Below are 22,084 nucleotides of genomic sequence, written 5' to 3' on the forward strand. Positions count from 1 at the left end.
TATGTCTCCCACACCACTGTGTAGTGGGAGACATAATTAAGGTAGACTACCCGTAATTGGCCTCAATTTCACCAAAAGCGTACATACAACTTGATAATGTCAAACGATAGAAATAAGGTGCATATTGACAAGTTATATAGTGACAGTTCTCAAATATTTTCTCCCCTGAAAACTAGAAAAAAATAATTTTCTCCTTTTCCCTACAGGGAATTTAAGATTTCTTTTTGATATTTGTATCAGAATCATATAATGCAGCTTTCTACCGCAAAATTTTCTCGAAACTTAAGTTCAGATTCTCGTAATCAAAGAAATTATATATTTCCCATAGGCATCTATGTTAACTTCATTACCGATTATCTCCCCAAAAAAATGATAAAATTTGAATCTGGTGAAACGTTTTTAATTCTGAATGTCTTTAAAGTGACAAAATTTCATTTAAATATTACCATCCAGTTACAAGATATGAAATATGGCTATTACGCCACGATATCCTTAAAGTAAAACACACCAAAAACAAATGTCATGATTCAATAACTTTATTCCAAGAAGTCTTCAGTACACATGAAAGAACAGGTATCAGTGACTAATATACATATACTATACACATTGACTACGTCATTTTCCAGTATACAAAGTCAGTAAGAGATAAATGAAACATCTATTTTTCACAAGTCTTATTATCAACTGAAATGTTTCAGTGCCAAATTAAAATTCATATATACAAATATAGCACTGTGATTAATATAAAGGTAGGAAATCAAAATTATACACAAGACTTTTCATCATAAACAGGAAACATCCAGCTGACTTTTCTAGACTCCGACTTATAGCGAGCTAAAGACTCGAGCTTTCTGAAAACTTTCACATATGTATAGCGATGGTTTTTAAAACTAAGGCCCACCTGTCGGTGAGAATGTCTTTTCTCCGCAGTGAAGACATCACATCATCAGGTTGCTTATTCAAAACTCAAAAATCCTACGAAAGGTTTCCAGTTACTTGCAAAAAATAATTTCATTCTTTTTCAATTAAACATAAAGTTTAGAAGAAACTGGAATACTCCTAAAGTAAACTTGGCCAATAGTGAACAATGTTACTGTGACATTAGCTTCCCTGTAATATTGCAATGTATGATATTCACTCTACTAGGTATGATAACACTAAATTAAACATTTTTAAGTGAAAATTTAAAAACATGTTAAATCTGATTTCCTCCGACTTCGAGGTTTTGCCTCATTTCATTTTTTTGTATATGTTTATGTGTTTCTAATCAAAAGTACCAAACTGTCACAATCATCGGCAACTTCTTCAATTTCGAATGATTCAAGGGCTATAACTCCAGAACAACAAAGGATACCTGACTGGTTACTGAACTTGGTCAAGATAATAAACCCACAAACATTATAAATTTGGGGTAAACATTTGATAAGAACTACTCAAATTAGACAGCAGACTGTCAATTTTTTCAATCATTCATCATTCATGGACCATAACCCCAGGACCACAAAGACAATCCGGATGGTTACTGAACTTAGTCAAGATGTTATGCCCATAAATATTGTGACCCAGTTTGGTGAACAATGGATAACAACTGCTTAATTTAGAATGCGGACATCTTTAGCAGATGCCACCTGCCTGCTGCTACAAGAAATCAAATAATATGTCCCATTTCACAGGCGTATACTAACAAGAGCTGTCCATAAGACAGCCAAGCTCGACTATTCGAAATATTGTCACAGAAGCTGGAAATTATTACCCAAAATGTTAAATATCAAAAGAGTTTTAAGTTCAAAAGGGGACATATCAGAGTTATGGGACTTGATGCTATCAACTAGTTTTATAACCCCGAAGAAACATGTTAAGTTTCAATTCAATATCTGCATTAGTTTTGGGGATAGTAACTTGCATGTAAAACTTTAACCAGAATTTTCTAAGTCCAAAAGGGGGCATAATTTGCTCAAAATACATGTTAAGAGTTATGGAACTTGACCCAGTGAGGTAGGTAATTGATCTAGAAAAAGAATAAATAAGTTCCAAATCTATATGCCTTTTAGTAATAGCTGTATGTACTTGCACGCAAAACTTTAACCAGAATTTTCTAAGTCCAAAAGGGGGCATAATTTGGCCAAAATACATGCCAGAGTTATGGGACCTGACCCAGTGAGGTAGGTAATTGATCTAGAAAAAGAAAAAATAAGTTTCAAATCTATATGCCTTTTAGTAATAGCTGTATGTACTTGCACGCAAAACTTTAACCAGAATTTTCTAAGTCCAAAAGGGGGCATAATTTGGCCAAAATACATGCCAGAGTTATGGGACTTGACCCAGTGAGGTAGGTAATTGATCTAGAAAAAGAAAAAATAAGTTTCAAATCTATATGCCTTTTAGTAATAGCTGTATGTACTTGCACGCAAAACTTTAACCAGAATTTTCTAAGTCCAAAGGGGGCATAATTTGGCCAAAATGAAGGTCAGAGTTATGGGACTTGGTGCTATCAACTAGTTTTATAACCCCGAAGACACATGTGAAGTTTCAATTCAATATCTGCATTAGTTTTGGAGATAGTAACTTGCATGTAAAACTTTAACCAGAATTTTCTAAGTCCAAAAGGGGGCATAATTTGCTCAAAATACATGTTAGAGTTATGGAACTTGACCCAGTGAGGTTGGTAATTGACCTAGAAAAAGAATAAATAAGTTTCAAAGCTATATGCCTTTAAATGATAGCTGTATGTACTTGCATGCAAAAACTTAACCAAGGTGTGACGCCGACGCCGACGCCAGGGTGAGTAGAATAGCTAGACTATTCTTCGAATAGTCGAGCTAAAAATGAAGCAAATACTTAAAACAAATTAACTTTGTACTAGGTATATTAAATGTACCAGGTATATCAACGGCAAAGGCAAAGGCTGATCTTAAAGAAGTTGCTTTTTTTAATAGGACTACACACATAATTGAAACTAACTTAATTCAGTTTCAGTTTCATTTCGTTGTTTCTGAACAGTATATAATAATAAAAGTCTGCTTTCCCTTTTTTTTTAACAAAAGTAGCAAAAACATAAAAATTTATGACACAAACTTATTTACAATTATACTAAGGCCACACCAAATTGATAAGTTGTTCATCGGATTTTTTTCTGAAAAATTTGAGGCAGCGAGCGAAAAAATAATTTAAATATTTTTTTTGGTTTTTGAGAAAATCAGGAGCGAGCGAAGAGCGAAGAAATATATTTGTCTTCATTTGGCTCTCAACTGACTAATAAAAACCTTAAAATAGAATGTATAGCCCTTTTAAATTAAAAAGTAAGTCCCCAGGGATTGAGAAAATCTAACCCGCAGACGCACAACAACACGAACTCGTGAAAAAAGGTAATAACATTGTCATACAGTACACTGTAATCAAATATCGAATCGAATATTTACTGCTATGAAAATGTAGCATTCTTAGCTGACTTTACAAAGTTTTTGATACATCAAATATCTATGTGAGTGTTGCTAGATCTATTAAAGCTTCTGATTTGAAACTTAGAACAGTTATTTACTGTCAAAGTCTACACCAGGAGAAACAATACTCTAAGTCTGAATCTAGACAGAGTTACGCCCCTTTTTAACATAGAATATTTTTAATTAAGTTTTATATAATGACCAATAGCTCTGTACTTTAATAGCTTCTGACTATTATGCCCCTTTTACTGGCAAAGCTCTGATTTAGAAAAGTCGAGCATGATGTCTTATGTACAGCTCTTTTTTCTAACTTTAAACTTTCATAACATATTAAATTTGTTGAAACAAAGTCTCAATTAAAGTCTGAAATGGAGATAAACGTGCATTAACATTAGTCTACTAAATGATTGGAAAATTTGAAAATCAAAACTGTCCTGAACAACACGTAATGTAAATCCCTTACCCCACCAACTTTCATATGCAAATGCTGATCATTTGGACAGGAAAAAAACAGATAACAGATAAGTGACATGCATCAATAAGTATTTACCCTTACCAAAATAATGTAGATTGATGTTATCAAACAAATTAGTATGTTTTTCTTCATCCAGTTTCAATGAAATAAATCGATTTTTTGTAGTATGTAATTTGGTAAACATTTGATGAAAATGGCGTAACTGCATCAAGGCGAAATATCTTTAATTACACTAAATATAAGTATTATGATTTATTATAGACGATGTGTGCGTAGTATGTATTTATTTTGATTAAAATCCATTTGAGAACAATCTGGGACTGGAAGTATAAGCATTTATACACTTTTACGTCCGTAAAAAGTAGCGCACCAAAAAATTTTGGACTGATTTTTTTCAATGGGGCGAGCGCAAGCCAAAAACAAAAAAAATTATTTTTTTTGTGTTTCTGAAAATATACGAGCGGCAAATCCGATGAACAACTTTTTAGTTTGGTGAGGCCTAATGATACAATAAAATCAGATCATTTTTCTCAAAATAACCAGTCATATTCAAATCTGTTTGACAATATTTATACAAGTCAATTGCGAAAAAAACATCAGATTTCATACTTGCATGTGTTCCAAAATTGTTGTCAATCCAACAATTTTTTTTTTTTTTTTTTTTTTTTTTTTTTTTTTTTTTTTTTTTAAATTTTGTAAGAAATCTAGATTCACTGGAGTTGATACAGGTTTACTCATGTGTATCAGTTTTCCTTATAACTTCTCACATAGTTTTTAAAATCACAGTGAGACAAAGATAGCTCTGAAATCCCTGATCTCCCTACCCTAGCAGTCTTTACAATGTAACTGGAATGTCAAACTGACAACAATTTTGAAATGAAGGATGAAAAATGTTCAAGACATATCTGAAAGTAATTGGTATAATAATGAATATTGCAAACATAACAAATCCCGATTTACTTATATATAATTTTGACATTATGTCTGATGAATTAGATATAAACATAACACACATACATGCATCCAGTGATCTGACAAATGAACAGATAGGAAGAAAGATGACGAAATGCAGATTTGAGAAAGTAAGGTACTAAAACAAATTGACAAAGAGACAGAAAGATGTACATGCATGATGTAAAGGAAACAAATGAAATGAAATGTTTTTTTACATCCATTACTCATCCAAGAATTTGTGATAGTGCATTTATACTAAAGGAAAAATCAGTCATACACAAATATAAAAAAATAAGCATAGCATCGTTTAAAATTTTGTTCAGAAAAATAAATATGAAGTACACACTGCACACAGAACTTGAAAGCTGGCACTGACTGTATATATGCAGAGCCCCCGCATCCATTTATACTTGCATGGCATAACATTAACACAGCTGTGTAAAATTTGATAACACAAAAAGTAACATTCACATGTACACTTTCACTCATTCCGACATATCCATTAGCAATCATATCATTAACTAACATTAGCACAAAAAGTAGTTACCTGCTTCTTTTTGTCGATGCAGTTAGTCACTTCTGGTGCAAACGTGTCAAAATGTTTACCGTACTTTTTTTCAACCAATCAAAATTAATTAAATAAATTTTCGAATTTTTCCAGTACTTTTTCATGAAGAGTGTACAAACTGTACAATTTATTAAGAGGCATAACAATTTATATCTGCACTGTAAAAGCAGTAAAAACATAGTAGTTGGACAGCGGCCACAAAGTGAAATTTTCATCATAGTCACTATGCTTCCTCCCTATTAAAGTCTTTATACGCATGACCAAAATGTATCAGTAATTGAACGAGGCCATTATTGTAAAAGAAGATTTCACATCACAGCCATAGTCCTAAAATAAATGCATTTTGTGATTAATTCAATACATATATTTACATGTCTACCCCATAGGGGATTTGTAAGTTAATAGGAACAAAAGAAGACTACATATTTGATCTGACAAAATAAATTCAATTTTAAGAAACCTTGCTACCGAATACAAAAATGTATTTGTAAGGCCCATGGCAGGACTCACTGGAACTTTCAGATCAGTTCCATTATTCAAACTAAACTATTCTCAAATTCTGCATCTTGATAATAATGAGCCTGTCTGAATGTAAAACTTTTCTGTGGACCAGTTTTATTTTTTTATGGAAAATACATTTCTTGGCTTTAGACACCAATTTTAACTGACAAATTTTTATTCTGGCTAATTTTTGCAAATTCAAAGTTAAAGAAATAATAAAAAAGCACTCATCTTCAAAGCACATTACTTACAACTGGTTTGCATGTTGTCTTTTCAGAAACATTGCGCACTAAAATTCTGAACACTGGCTTACTCTTTTACAAATCTGACAAACGAGTGATTCATGGTTCATACAGACCTTCCCAAAAAAAATTCAAGGAGTTTTCATCCATTTTCAAGGACTAAAATGGGCGCAATGTCACTGTTGCTGAGACATGAAATAACCAATTTAAATCCTCCAATTTAGGACAAAATTAAACAATGTAACACGAGATTTACCTTTAACGCATCGCGGATAAATTACAATGTGAAAATTACTTGAAAGAGCATAAAACCCGTAAAGTACAGTACTGTACCGTACTATCGCCGATTCCCTGGCAGGCCCTAATGACGGTAACGGTTGTTTTGTTTTTTTGTCGTTTTTAGTTTATTTTGGTCCGTTTAAAATGTTTGTCCGTTTTCACTTCGCACCAGACGAATTTAAGGACTATTTGCCATCTTTTGTACGTTTTTTCCTAAATTCAAGTAGTTTTCAAGTAGTTTCTGACTGTTACAAAATTCAAGTAGTTTTCAAGGAGTAGGCATCAAATTCAAGGACTTTTCATGGCCTGTGCGAACCATGTGATTGCTCAATTCAAATAAACCCTTTAAATAAAACAGGAAAAAAAAATGTTTATGTAGGGTTCATTTTGCAAGTAAGATTTTTTTGCCATTAGGAATGTGGTTCAACCCTTGATAATGTGTCAATTCATATACACAAAATACAGAAATGAATAAAAAAATCGTCATACAAGTTATTTAAAACTTCATACTAAAAAATTCTGTAATGTATTTTGACAAATTAAATTCATTGTACTGTATTTTTCTGTATATTTTATTAAATTATATATGCAAAACACTTAAATATCTGAAACACTGTAAAACTAAATACATCTTGATAAATTATGCAACTCGGTGATCAAATCTATTCTGTTGATATTTCACACTCACGACTCTTACTTTATTGCCTGCAAATTATCACAGTGGTCCATTTTAGTCTCGGTTTTCTATTTCCGTGTTACAAACACTGTTAGCGAGACTGTTCTTTTGGTGTGTAGTTCTCTAAAATCCAGGGATGTGTCATTGTTTTCTCCAAAGACAGTCGCTGCCGTGGGTCGTGTTTTAACAGCTGTAAATGACAGAATACAAAGTTTAAATCTGGGACTAGAGTCACAATATTGTATAAGGCCTACAATACATTTCATTACACTTCCTGTGCTAGTTAACTCTTAATGATGCTTTAAAGTGAATGGGATTAGATCATCTTATGTCACATCGCATGAACATGTGGGGTTTGAATATATATAGGATTGTTTATTTGACATGACATGTATATATTATTATATTCAATATTGTATATATGTTCAGCTCTTCAGTATTGGAGGAAATAAAAGAATCTATCTAACTTTATTATTACATATTCATTTGTACACTATGCGCTTTATTATTACACTACATCACTTTATTATTACATAGTCATTTTTATTATTACACTATGTACTTTATGTTTACACTTTGAACAGTACTATCTGAACATTAAACATTCATGTCCAGTACTAGCATAAAACAAAAGTTCTAAGCAACCTAAGTGTATTTGCATCACAGTCAGAAATATAAAACACAAGTTTAACCCTTATCATGCTGGACACACGATCGCTCTGCCGTTACGACCAGTGTAGATCATGAGCAGCCTGCACATCCATGCAGTCTGATCATGATCTGCACTGTTCGCCATTCATTCAGTAACTTTTGGTATGCACCCCTTTTAACAGTTAATGGTACTGACCAAATTGAAAGATGGACAAGTTCATTATAGAAATTTAGCAGGGTAAGAGCTAACATTGTGTATTCATAAAACTGCAGCTTTTTTCACAAGTTTATTTTTTAAGTTATAAAAGCTGAGCAAGAAATATTTCAACTGACTACTATATCTGTGCAGTAGATATAGAAATGACTAAAACAGCTTACACTAGAAATGAGATCCCTAGCACCAGGCGAGACGTAAGATGGGTATCTTATGTCTACTTTTGTTATTCTTCTGTAAGTTTCTGAATTACTCTCTGTCTCAAATGGCGGTTTGCCGACCAGCAATTCATAGCAGAGTACACCCAGACTCCAGAGGTCGACACATTCATCGTGGTAAGTCCCCTCAATCATCTCTGGTGGAAGGTAGTCTAGTGTCCCACATAGAGTTGTTCTCCTGAATAAATGTAAAGGAAGATATTTCGTTCTATTTTAATTTATGTTAAGTGTAGTTTTTTTAACAGTAATTCAGTTAATCTAAAAATCATTTCTGGTTTTGTCCCAGTACTGACTTGTTCACTGAAAGCGACTAAAAACTACCCTACTGCACATGAATCAATGGTTAAACTTTTTTAGTTAAATCATCAATGAAAACATGTATTAATGAGAATTCATTTTTGTGGGCATAAAATTTCATGGTTCTAGCACAAATGGCTATTTTGTAGGGACATGAACTCATAATTTCAAATTTTGATGATACAGTAATTGGGAACTTAATTTGTTGACAGCTAATTTCCCAGATTGACATAACTTACTAAATCCATGAATATTTATGATTTCACAGTTCCTCGCCTGGAATTCTATCTCTGGACCTTTCAGTTCAGTCTCAAGAACTGACTGAACCATGCATACAACTTTGCTGTAACTTTTCAAGACCTGTCACTTGTCACATGTAACAGAACTTGAGGGTCAACAGCAGTCTCGAATCTCTAGCATCTGACTGGTTCTTTCAAAATGAAACTAAATTAACCACTGGCAAAGCTGCATTCTGAGACTCATCTCCGTTAATCTGTTTTGCACCTATAAAACCTGGGAAATGGACTTACTCCTTGCCCGTCCAGATGAGATAAGTAAATAAAGTTGAGTACAAACCTTGAAGATGGAGCGTGTACAGACCACCCAAAGTCGGCAATCTTAAGATCTGAGGTAAGTCCTAGTAGCAGGTTCTCTGGCTTGATATCCCTGTGTATAACTTTCTTACTGTGACAGTATTTCAGCGCATTGGCTAACTGGTAGATATACTGTAAAACAAACAACACAATTGCAGATCAAGACTCAGGATCATCCAAATTCAAGAAATCCGAAATCTGACTTCAGATCCACATTTTATACATGATGTAACTTGAAACAAGGAATTGGGATTAAAAGAAATTTTTGCAGTGTATGTTATTATACAGCAACGCATATCATGATATATTATCTGAAATGTGATGTCTTCAAATGAACTCGCAAGTTTTTTTCTGTTTCTATTACCGGTAGCCTACCTGCTATACAATGTACCATCATCATAGTGTGGTATGCAAATAAGATTATCAATTACATGTAAATACATGACAATTTAAAACAAACATATCCATTAAACAAGCTGTTGTAAGAGATATATTCCCCAACATATGGGCAGGTATATCCAAGAATTTGCGAGATGGATCTGCCGTATAAACCAACAGGCTACTGTATTCTCAAGACGATTATATACAGATGCAGTGTTCGAAATTCACGGTAGTCCGACAGCCCGTGGCTACCAAATTTCAACTCGGGCTACCGATTTTCCACAGGTACAAGCCCGACTGGGCTACCGAATTTTCTTCATTTGTTTTTGTTTAAAAAGAACATGCTAATTAAACGAGTACTGCGTCGTGATTTTCCAGACTGAGAAACGCTTATGGAATTATTGGTTTTTGCACTCTTACGTGTTGACAATCAAACACAGTGTCAAAGACGTATCCGCAGCTCTAATTGGTTGAATACAATCACCTCTAGCGTAACGGATAATTTGATTAGCTTTCACACTTCTCGCGAAAATCTCACAAGTACCTGCAGTAGGTGGAGCTTAAATTATGCTATCAGCGTGTGTGTAATGTTTATTCAGCACTCGGTATTACATATTACAAATTGTCAACAGTCCGAGTTGCAGTAATTGGCGAGTGCGGATCCTAAAAGATCGGGCATAACAGTTTAGATTTCGTTTTGGCAAGGAGTGTCATGTCAGATGCTTTTGGACTCTGACGATGCTGATCTGGAGTATTTCGAGTTAAAATTTTTCAAAAACATGGCAAACATGTACTGTATGTCTTTTTTATTACTTCAAACATGCACAGAGATGTCTGTAAAACAAAATGTTATATGGTGCAAAAATTATGTATTTTAAGGTGTTAAAGTTCGGGCAAGTAAAATTGGTGTCGGGCTTGGAAAATTTTTAATCTGGTAGCCCGAACGGGCTATTGGATTCAAATCTGAATTTCGTACACTGCAGATGCAGCAAAAATAGCTTGTAATAGGATTTTATCATGTTACTGCATTTTTGTCCACAAACAACAAAATTATTTCATGACCGACATATAGCTAGGTCAATTATTAGCATTGTTTGCAAGTATGAATAGCTGTGGCATAGAACAGTTGATGTTTTAAAGTTCCAAGTAATTCATTAATTTATATGCCCCTTTCTAATGCATGCACTTTATATCAGTTATATACCTGGATGGAAAAAAATATTGTACCATGTCAGACATAATAGTTTGGAAATTTTACACAGTGATATTGTACATTTTTTACAAACTAATAAAATAATGGTTTTTAGGTAATACCCCACATCCCTACTCAAAACAATTTTCTTTATTCTTTCCCTTTAGTATGTTGTTATTGCACTTGCAGCACATGCAAAAGTACAAACGATGAATTCAGTTCTCTAAATCTAGTAAATATTATTTCTACCAATGCCTAAATGTCTAAAATGTCATTAAACATTTCTTCTGAAAATTTCTTGTCAAAATACAGAATTAAGATTTTTGGATAACATTTGTTTTGTTTTTTTCAATGAAGTAACAAGTTGATAGCTTGAAACTAGTACATCCAATTATGATTTGCAATCTCATGAAGTGTAAAATTCAACCGTCATATACTAGATAAATACTGTCATACCTTAGCGGTAACTTTTTCATCAAATCTTTTCTGTTTTGTCAACTCCTTGTACAGTTCTCCTTTTGGTGCATACTCCAAGATCAAATAAACTCTAGTTTTGTCATGAAAGTATCCAAACAGACGTAATATATTGTCATGTCTGCAATAAAAACAGTCATCAAGTATTCATCAATGTTTCAAATACTTTGCTTGTTTAAATTTTCTGTTAAAATTTTAAATAGCACTGAATGTAACAAAACTTTGCAAGTGTACTCCTTAGCTATAATAGCACATCTCACTGAAATATAAATATGAAGTATGGATTAAAAACTTTTAAACCTGCTGGAATCACTGAGATACAGAAAAACCAAGTGTGCAGACCCTATCAGTCACTTATTATGATCATGTGAGGGTAATGCAATGATTTCAATTCCTTTCATACACAAACTGTCGCCACAGATCCACATGGGACTCCTTATAGAAAGCTGAGAAGAATTTCAGATGTTGCTTTGGCTTTAATATCGTTTTCCTACAGTATTTCAGTTATGTAACTGCGGGCAGTTAACTTAACCAGCGTTCCTGGATTCTGTACCAGTACAAACCTGTTCTCCACAAGTAACTGCCAACTTCTCCACATGAATCAGAGGTGGAGGACAAATGATTTCAGACACAATGGCTTGTATCAAATTGTCAGAGAAGAAAAGCCCCGCCTGGGGATCCACCTCACGACCCCGCAATTCATTGATCTGCGCTCTACCTGAATTTCAGATGCACAAATACAGTTAAAACTCTGTATTTAAAACTTGTCTATCTAAAATTCTCCAAACATTTTCAAGTCCCGTTCTGAAAACGTGCACAAAGTATCATTTTAAGTCAAATTTTTGTGATCTTAAACTAAAACACTTGATTCCTTGGAATTCAAGAAACAATTGTACAAAGTATCAATGCAACCTGAATACTTGGCGTCCTTAAATTTAAGTTTAAACAAGAGCTGTTTATAAACTAAAACTGTCAGTCTTTCGACAGACTAAACAAGACCCACGTAACACCACCTTTTTGTACAAAATAAGAACCTTTTATTTCAAATTTTAAGTTGAAATGGGGCCATTTGATCTTAGCTTGTGTTTTATAATCATATACCATGTGTGTACCAATTAAGAAATAATTTATAGCAAAAGAGTGTTTTAACACTATTTATGCAGATGGGCGGTTATACGGTGGGTGTAATAATTTCAAGCGGGCACAGCCCGAGCGAAATTATTTGTACCACATATTACTGCCCGAGTGTATAAAAAGTGTTAAAACACGGTTTTGCTATAAATTATTTCGAATCTTATATCATGCCCTTAATCTAAAACAGTAGATAAAATGTAGTAGCGCTCTTTCTTGGTCGCAACAAAAACATTGTCACCGCACGTTAACGTTACGTCATTGTTGCATAAGTGTTTTAACAGAGAAAAGCTTATTAGAATAATGAATTAATCCATTCATCCTTTCAAAAGTTATTGAATGAAAATCAACATTTAGCAAAATTTTAAGTCGGAAAAGGGCCATAATTGAAATGAATTTCTTTTACTATAGCAAAGATCAGTATTTTAAACAAAAACTGGTATAAAACTTTTTGCTTTCAAATTGTAGTTGTGAAAATGACTAACAATGTTAACTGATTTTAAAGTAACTTGATCAAAATAATCATTTGTGGTTTTAAAGAAATATCCTAGGAATTTTTTATTTTCAGAAGCAGCACAAAAGAAACATTGCCTCTATTTGAAAGTCTGGCATTAAACAGATCTAGCTTCTAACTTGCATTCCAGCAAATAAACTAGATGTGTGTTCATAGGACATAAGACATAGTCTATAATTGCAAATGAATTATATAAATGTACAATTTATCAATTTTACCTCAAGTGTGATTGTATTTCTATTTCACGTCTTAGTTGATGTTCTACCCCAGATTTCTGTAACTGTGACTTAAATAACACCTGAAAGTCAAACAAATAGGGTAAACATGACATCTGCTTTTCCTGGCTAATCAGAAAGCCATCTGTGGCTGTCTGAACAATGAATACAACTTTCTTCAGAGCTACAATGTAAGGGCACTGTTTACGCTAAATGCTCATAAGTATGACCACTTTCACAGTGACCTTAAAAATGCCTTTCTTTAGAAGTTTAAAAGGGCAATTTACTGGTATCTGAAACATACTCTAAAATATACTTACAATAAAATCGAGAAAATAAAAGGGCTCATCAGAATGAAGCCACATTTTATGGTTTTTTAAACAGTGAAAAAACTGTTCTCCAAAAGAAATTGAGGTCTGTTACAAAATGTCATATTTACCAAAACAATCTCCAAATACCGGTAACATAATTTATAGCTTCAGGGACTGCGTTTTAGGCGAAGTTGAGCGAAAACTTCGCTTTAAAATATTTCACTTCGCCCTTCCCGCCCAGAAAAGCGAAGTTCAAGTCGCCCTAAAATTGGATGAAAGGAAAACATAATCGGCAATAAAGTGCGCCGATATTATACATCTCGGTTATGTAAAGTCTGTAAACACAATACGCAATACACAGGATGTCACCGGGAGGCACGCGCGGCGAAACGTGTCCATGACAACAAAAGATGATCACTCGATTTCAGATTGACGCCGCATGATAAGCTGCTAATTGTTTGCATTTAATGTGATTGCAGTAAACGATAATTAAAGAATGAAAGAGTAATAATTAAAGCTGACCGACATCGGAGATCAGAGAGCCCGAAAACTTCGTAAAACGGCGATAATTAACTTCCGAATTACAAACCTAATTACTTGTCAGTCGGCACGTGGAGTGATTGACATCTGTCAGTAGCTAATTAACATACGACGCTCCGCCTACTGTCATACTTAGTTTGTGGCAGCGAACAATTGAAATTCACCGAGATTTTGATTCACAATGCAGAACTTCGAACTCGAGACGCATTTCGCGGATCGAGCCGATGCACGGGACACTTTTTTTGTGCGGGTCAACTACGAGTTTTTCTTGATTTTCGCGGGTCAAAACACGGAACCTCAGGTCAACCGAACGCCCTCAGTACTTGTCTTATCCAGTTATTCTTGTTTTCAGATAAACATCGTTTCGAAATTTTTATTGCCATCACAGTGTAGACTACCCGTTACTCCCGACGTTTATTTTTCAATTGGGATCTGCTTACTATTCATTTTAATCTGCATTTCTCTTTCATTAAAAACATATATAAGTTAAATATATGGCCCTTGACAAACTATTAAATTTGTTGTTTGATAAAAATAGCAGACAACTCTTTTAGGTAATTCTGAAATGTGTTGAAGGGAGGTAATACATTTAACCAATTTTTAGATTTTTTTATGTCAAAATATGTAGTTTTAAAAATATTGCCCCTGATTTTTAAGTATTTTATCTACTGATCAATACAAATAACATTTCATTGTAAGATTGAGAGTTTTTTAAACTCTGTAGTTTGTCAAATTGAAGGAACATAAAAAAATTTAAACTCAGAATGCTCACATACCTGAAAAAGCTGCTCTAGGAAGGAAAAAAATTAATCCAAGAAATATTAAGTACTGATTATATGAGGAAAGATTTGTTGTGTCAAGTTGTTAAATATTTTGCAGTAAAACAGTAGAAATATGTACTGTATTGTTGAAACATTGCACCATTTTTATTTAAGTCATAGCAAGATAATACTACAATGGAACTGAATAAACATTATTATTGTTATTTAATGCATGTAAGCAATGTCCTGTCTCACGTTTGCCGAACTTCTCCCAAAATTTCAAAACTTCTCCCTGTTTCCCAAGGAGGGAGAAGTCACTTCTCCCTAAATTTCCAGGCTAAGGTAGTCCCTGAGCTTTAATGTATAAAAAACAAGAGCTGTCCCTAAGACAGCCAAGCTCGACTCTTCGAAATATTGTCCCAGAAGCAGGAAAATATTGACCAAAAAGGTTAAATATCAAAAGAGTTTTAAGTTCAAAAGGGGGAATAATTTGACCAAAATGCATATCAGTTATGGGACTTGCTGCTATCAACTAGTTTTATAACCCCAAAGGCACATGTGAAGTTTCAATTCAATATCTGCATTAGTTCTGGAGATAGAAACTTGCATGTAAAACTTTAACCAGAATTTTCAAAGTCCAAAAGGGGGCATAATTTGCCCAAAATACATGCCAGAGTTATGGCACTTGATCCACTGAGGTTAGTAATTCATCTAGAAAAACCAAAAATAAGTTTCAAATCTATATGCCTTTTAGTAATAGCTGTATGTACTTGCACGCAAAACTTTAACCAGAATTTGCTAAGTCCAAAAGGGGGCATAATTTGGCCAAAATGAAGGTCAGAGTTATGGGACTTGCTGCCATCAACTAGTTTTATAACCCCGAAGACACATGTGAAGTTTCAAATCAATATCTGCATTAGTTTTGGAGATAATAACTTGCATGTAAAACTTTAACCAAAATTTTCTAAGTCTAAAAGGGGGCATAATTTGCTCAAAAAACATGTCAGAGTTATAGGACTTGACCCAGTGAAGTTGGTAATTGATCCAGAAAAAGAAAAAATAAGTTTCAAATCTATATGCCTTTTAGAAATAGCTGTATGTATTTGCACGCAAAACTTTAACCAGAATTTTCTAAGTCCAAAAGGGGGCATAATTTGGCCAAAATGAAGGTCAGAGTTATGGACTTGCTGCTATCAACTAGTTTTATAACCCCGAAGACACATGTGAAGTTTCAAATCAATATTTGCATTAGTTTTGGAGATAGTAACTTGCATGTAAAACTTTAACCAAAATTTTCTAAGTCTAAAAGGGGGCATAATTTGCCCAAAATACATGTCAGAGTTATGGGTCTTGGCCCAGTGAGGTTGGTAATTGATCTAGAAAAAGAAAAAATAAGTTTCAAATCTATATGCCTTTTAGAAATAGCTGTATGTACTTGCACGCAAAACTTTAACCAGAATTTTCTAAGTCCAAAAGGGGGCATAATTTGGCCAAAATGAAGGTCAGAGTTATGGGACTTGCTGCTATCAACTAGTTTTATAACCCCGAAGACACATGTGAAGTTTCAAATCAATATCTGCATTAGTTTTGGAGATAGTTACTTGCATGTAAAACTTTAACCAAAATTTTCTAAGTCCAAAAGGGGGCATAATTTGCTCAAAATACATGTCAGAGTTATGGGACTTGACCCAGAGAGGTTGGTAATTGACCTAGAAAAAGAAAAAAATAAGTTTCAAAGCTATATGCCTTTAATTGATGGCTGTATGTACTTGCATGCAAAAACTTAACCAAGGTGTGACGCCGACGCCGACACCAGAGTGAGTAGAATAGCTAGACTATTCTTCGAATAGTCGAGCTAAAAATCATGTGTACACTGATCACTAAAATGTTCCATTCTAATAATGAAGAAAAAGTACATAGTACTTACCTTCAAAGCTACTATGTATTTACTATGCTTCTCTCTAGCCAAGTAAACATTTCCAAACTTCCCCTTCCCCAAAGGCTTGCCTATATCAAAATCTTCAAGTGACCACTTTTTCCTGCAAAAACAATATTTCCTTCAATTTCACACATTTGTGCAATAGAATATCACATGGCAGTGCTTTTTTTCAGTTTTCAGGGGAAATGGTGGTTGGGGCTTCTGGGATGGGGAAATTGTCTTGTAACTACCTGAATAGATGGGAAATTTTGCTGTAATGAAAACAGTTATTTTCAATGATATAGTACACTCTAGCAGTAAATGCTTAAAGCAGTTAAAGTACACTGTCTTTTGTTTACATGCAATTGTTTACATATTAAATGCAGGGGTGTAAAATTCCACTCGCCCGCTGGCTTTGGCGAGTAAGTCTGGGCAGGACGAGTGGACCCCGTTGTATACTTCACCAACTGCTTTTTACATTGTAACTTTACCAAAATTCAGCAAAAAATGTTTTGAATTACATCACGAAAAAAGATAACAGTAGACGCTTTAAAATTCAATCACCTACCGATAACGATTGCGCGCTAGACTGTGATTATTATTATTATCGATGCAGTTATTACAAGAAAACCATGTACCGTACGCCAGTCAAGATAAACTTATTTATCAGAGTTAATGTTATTATCGTCACCGTTTATTTTCCAATACTTTGTCAAAGCATGGCAAACCAACAGCTGTAGTTTATTTGGAGAGCGACCTGGTGACCTTGACCTTTGATCTGGTGACCCCAAAGTCAGTAGGGCTCGCGTACTCAATAAGTACTATCAGCATGTGAAGTCTGAAGGTCCTGGGTGCAGTGGTTCGCTAGTGAAGTGCCTTCATGCAAAAAGTTAACGTTGTGACGAACGTAGGAAAGAACTAATGGACGGTCAGTTGAAAACTAATATGCCTCCCTTCCGGGGCATAAAAATACAGTGAAAGGAAAAGAAAAATGTCTGCTGTGAAAAGAAAATTTAAGCATAACAAATATGATTAATCAAAAAGGAAACAAGAGGGCCAAGATGGCCCTAGGTCGCTCACCTAAGAAACACACCATAACAGTGTAAAACATGTCTGACCTAGTGATTTCATGGAAACAAATATTCTGACCAATTTTCAATAAGATTGGACCAAAAAATTGGTCTCTTGCGATAAAACAAGCATTTTCTTAGATATGACCTAGTTTTTGACCCTAGATGACCCATGTTCAAACTCGACCTAGATTTTATCAAGGCAATCATTCTGACCAAAATTCATGAAGATCAATTGAAAAATACAGCCTCTATCACATACACAAGTTTTTTCTTTGATCTGACCAAGTGACCTAGTTTTTGACCTCAGATGACCCATATTCAAATTCGACCTACATTTCATCAAGGCAATCATCCTGACCAAAGTTCATAAAAATCAATTGAACAAGAGCTGTCCATAAGACAGCCAAGCTCGACTATTCGAAATATTGTCACAGAAGCTGGAAATTATTACCCAAAATGTTAAATATCAAAAGAGTTTTAAGTTCAAAAGGGGACATATCAGAGTTATGGGACTTGATGCTATCAACTAGTTTTATAACCCCGAAGAAACATGTTAAGTTTCAATTCAATATCTGCATTAGTTTTGGGGATAGTAACTTGCATGTAAAACTTTAACCAGAATTTTCTAAGTCCAAAAGGGGGCATAATTTGCTCAAAATACATGTTAAGAGTTATGGAACTTGACCCAGTGAGGTAGGTAATTGATCTAGAAAAAGAATAAATAAGTTCCAAATCTATATGCCTTTTAGTAATAGCTGTATGTACTTGCACGCAAAACTTTAACCAGAATTTTCTAAGTCCAAAAGGGGGCATAATTTGGCCAAAATACATGCCAGAGTTATGGGACTTGACCCAGTGAGGTAGGTAATTGATCTAGAAAAAGAAAAAATAAGTTTCAAATCTATATGCCTTTTAGTAATAGCTGTATGTACTTGCACGCAAAACTTTAACCAGAATTTTCTAAGTCCAAAAGGGGGCATAATTGGCCAAAATGAAGGTCAGAGTTATGGGACTTGGTGCTATCAACTAGTTTTTATAACCCGAAGACACATGTGAAGTTTCAATTCAATATCTGCATTAGTTTTGGAGATAGTAACTTGCATGTAAAACTTTAACCAGAATTTTCTAAGTCCAAAAGGGGGCATAATTTGCTCAAAATACATGTTAGAGTTATGGAACTTGACCCAGTGAGGTTGGTAATTGACCTAGAAAAAGAATAAATAAGTTTCAAAGCTATATGCCTTTAAATGATAGCTGTATGTACTTGCATGCAAAAACTTAACCAAGGTGTGACGCCGACGCCGACGCCGACGCCAGGGTGAGTAGAATAGCTAGACTATTCTTCGAATAGTCGAGCTAAAAAAACAGTCTCTATCGCATACACAAGATTTTTCTTTAATTTGACCTAGTGACCTAGTTTTTGACCTCAGATAACCCATATTCAAACTCAACTAGATTTCATAAAGGCAATCACTCTGACCAGATTTCATGAAGATCAATTGAAAAATACATCCCTACTGCATACACAATGTTTTTTCTTTCGATTTGACCTAGTGACCTAGTTTTTGATCCCAGATGACCCATTTTCGAACTCGGCCTAGATTTTATCAAGGTAATCATTCTGGCTAAATTTCATGAAGATCAGCTGAAAAATAGCCTCTATTGTATACACAAGGTTTTTCTTTGATTTGACCTAGTGACCTAGTTTTTGATCCCAGATGACCCATTTGCGAACTTGGTCTAAATTTCATCTAGGTAATCATTCTGACCAAAATTCATGAAGATCAATTGAAAAATACAGCCTCTATCGCATACACAAGGTTTTTCCTTGATCTGACCTAGTGACCTAGTTTTTGACCCAAGATGACCCATTTTCGAAATCGCCTAGATTTCATCAAGTTATCATTCTGACCAAAATTCATGAAGACCAATTGAAAAATACCGCCTCTATCACATACACAGATTTTTCTTTGATTTGGTCTAGTGACCTAGTTTTTGACCCGAGATGACCCATTTTCGAACTCGGCTTAGATTTCATCAAGGTTATCATTCTGACCAATATCATGAAGATTAACTGAAAAATACAGCCTCTATCGCATACACAAGGTTTTTCTTTGATTTGACCTAGTGACCTAGTTTTTGACCCGAGATGACCCATTTTCGAACTCGGCCTAGATTTCATCAAGGCAATCATTCTGACCAATATTCATGAAGATCAATTGAAAAATACAGCCTCTATCGCATACACAAAGGTTTTTTTTGGATTTGACCTAGTGACCTAGTTTTTGACCCAAGATGACCCATTTTCGAACTCGGCCTAGATTTCATCAAGGTTATCATTCTGACCAATATTCATGAAGATTAATTGAAAAATACAGCCTCTATCGCATACACAAGGTTTTTCTTTGATTTGACCTAGTGACCTAGTTTTTGACCCGAGATGACCCATTTTCGAACTCGGCCTAGATTTCATCAAGGTTATCATTCTGACCAATATTCATAAAGATTAATTGAAAAATACAGCCTCTATCGCATACACAAGCTAAATGTTGACAGACGACAGACGACGGACGACAGACGCCGGACATCGAGCGATCAGAAAAACTCACCTGAGCATGCTCAGGTGAGCTAACAAGAGAATATTATTTGTCTACTGTGTGTTATATATTTGAAATTTGTTTGTTGTACATACTTCTTTCATAAAAGTGAGTATTAAAATGTCATTAAGATAGCTGTAATTTCATTAGGTGAGTGACTGTTCACCAAGAGCAAGTAGATTTTACTGGCTACTAGTCCTGTGGGCGAGTGGTGTGAATTTTTTTTTTACAACCCTGAATGTACTACCAGAGTTGTTTGGAATATGTGTAATAAAAAACATATTTGTGCAGAGAGGAGTCAATTTCTCCACCCCCACCTTCTTCCCCCAATATGTAGTAGTCATTTGTGTTCAGCTTCTGTTCACTATGTTGTCAGTGATATTCTTTTGTGCATCTATGTATAAATTAATTGTCTGGTATGTTTACAATGGGATTTAATGGGACAAAACTCAAAACATAGGAAAAAATGTTTCATATCTGATTTGTACAACCCTTCTTAACAAGGCCATCACGAAATCATAGGTGCAAATGAGTTTAAAAACCATCTCTTCCAGTTTCAAAACTATATCTGTTACATTTTTTTTGAATTGTCGACTCATTTTGTGAATCTTCAAAGCTGATTTCTTCAAGTCAATATCACTAGGGAGCTAAGACTCACTGTAGGGATGAAAATGAGTTTTTGAACCATCCTACAAGGTTTCAAAGCAATATATGTAACAGTTTTTGAGAAATTGTTATTTTTTGAATTTTCAAAGGCGTAAAAAAAAAAACCCCTAAACAAGGAGCTGCGTTCAAAAACACTTGATGCCCCCGATGGCATCCTTGTCGATACAAAGCAACCCGAGTCCGTAAAAAAAAACCCCCTAAACAAGGAGCTGCGTTCGAATATCACTTGATGCCCCCGATGGCATCCTTGTCGATACAAAGCAACCAAAGTCCAAAACGAGGTCAAGGTCAAACTGAGGTCAGGTGATGTTTGAAGATGAAGAAAGGTCACAGGTTACATCTGTATTAGTATCAAGTCATTCTTGTAAGGGGTATTGGTGCTGGACGAAATGGTCCCATTTGGTTCACCAAGAGATGGCCCATATAAAACAACCTAAGTCCAAAATGAGGTCAAGGTCAAGGTCAAACTGAGGTCAGGTGATGTTTGAAGATGAGGAATGGTCACAGGTTACATCTGTATTAGTATCAATTCATTCTTGTAAGCGGTATTGATGCTAGATGAAACGGTCCCGTTTGGTTAACCAAGAGATGGCCAATATAACGCAACCTAAGTCCAAAATGAGGTCAAGGTCAAACTGAGATCAGGTGATGTCTGAAGATGAGGAATGGTCACAGGTTACATCTGCATTAGTATCAAGTCATTCTAGTAAGGGGTATTGATGCTAGACGAAACAGTCCCATTTGGTTAACCTCGTACGGACGGACAGGACGATCACTATATGCCTCCCGCATCAGTAGATGCCGGGGGCATAAAAATGTTAATTTCTTCAAGGTCAATGTCACTAGGGGATCAAGGAGTCACCATGGGGTGTAAAATGAGTTTCTGAACCATCCTACAAGGTTTCAAAGCAATATAAGTAACTGTTCTTGAGAAATTGTCATTTTTGTGAATTTTCAAAAGCGTAAAAAAATCTAATGCTAATTTCTCTAAGGTCAAGGTCACTTGGGGGTCAGGACTCACCATGGCGGTGTAAAATAGTTTTTGAACCATCCAACAAGTAGGGGTGCGTACCGGTTCTTGATATGTATCAATTACCGGTGTAACAGCCCAGTTTTTCCCCCAGTCAGTTCTTTCCCCAGGGAAAAAACTGACTAGTCAATTCTTTCCCCTGGGGAAAAAACTGACTAGTCAGTTTCTTCCCT

At 34.7% G+C, this 22,084-nt stretch overlaps 1 protein-coding gene across 1 annotated transcript in view; it reads right to left on the reverse strand.

Annotated features, from left to right (window-relative positions):
* Window positions 1-520: 520 nt before the first annotated feature.
* LOC123549831 (aurora kinase A-A-like) overlaps window positions 521-22,084 on the reverse strand; it is a 42,890-nt gene continuing 21,326 nt past the window's right edge. Inside the window, exons 3-8 of the mRNA XM_053545021.1 lie at window positions 16,555-16,666; window positions 13,019-13,098; window positions 11,138-11,276; window positions 9,092-9,240; window positions 8,165-8,396; window positions 521-7,325 (exon numbers count right to left, since the gene is read on the reverse strand). Of these exons, the coding sequence (XP_053400996.1) occupies window positions 7,227-7,325; window positions 8,165-8,396; window positions 9,092-9,240; window positions 11,138-11,276; window positions 13,019-13,098; window positions 16,555-16,666 (811 nt within the window). The 3' untranslated portion in view covers window positions 521-7,226. The remainder of the gene's footprint in view (window positions 7,326-8,164; window positions 8,397-9,091; window positions 9,241-11,137; window positions 11,277-13,018; window positions 13,099-16,554; window positions 16,667-22,084) is intronic.

This window comes from Mercenaria mercenaria, chromosome 6, assembly GCF_021730395.1.
Source record: "Mercenaria mercenaria strain notata chromosome 6, MADL_Memer_1, whole genome shotgun sequence".
Classification (NCBI taxonomy): domain Eukaryota; kingdom Metazoa; phylum Mollusca; class Bivalvia; order Venerida; family Veneridae; genus Mercenaria; species Mercenaria mercenaria.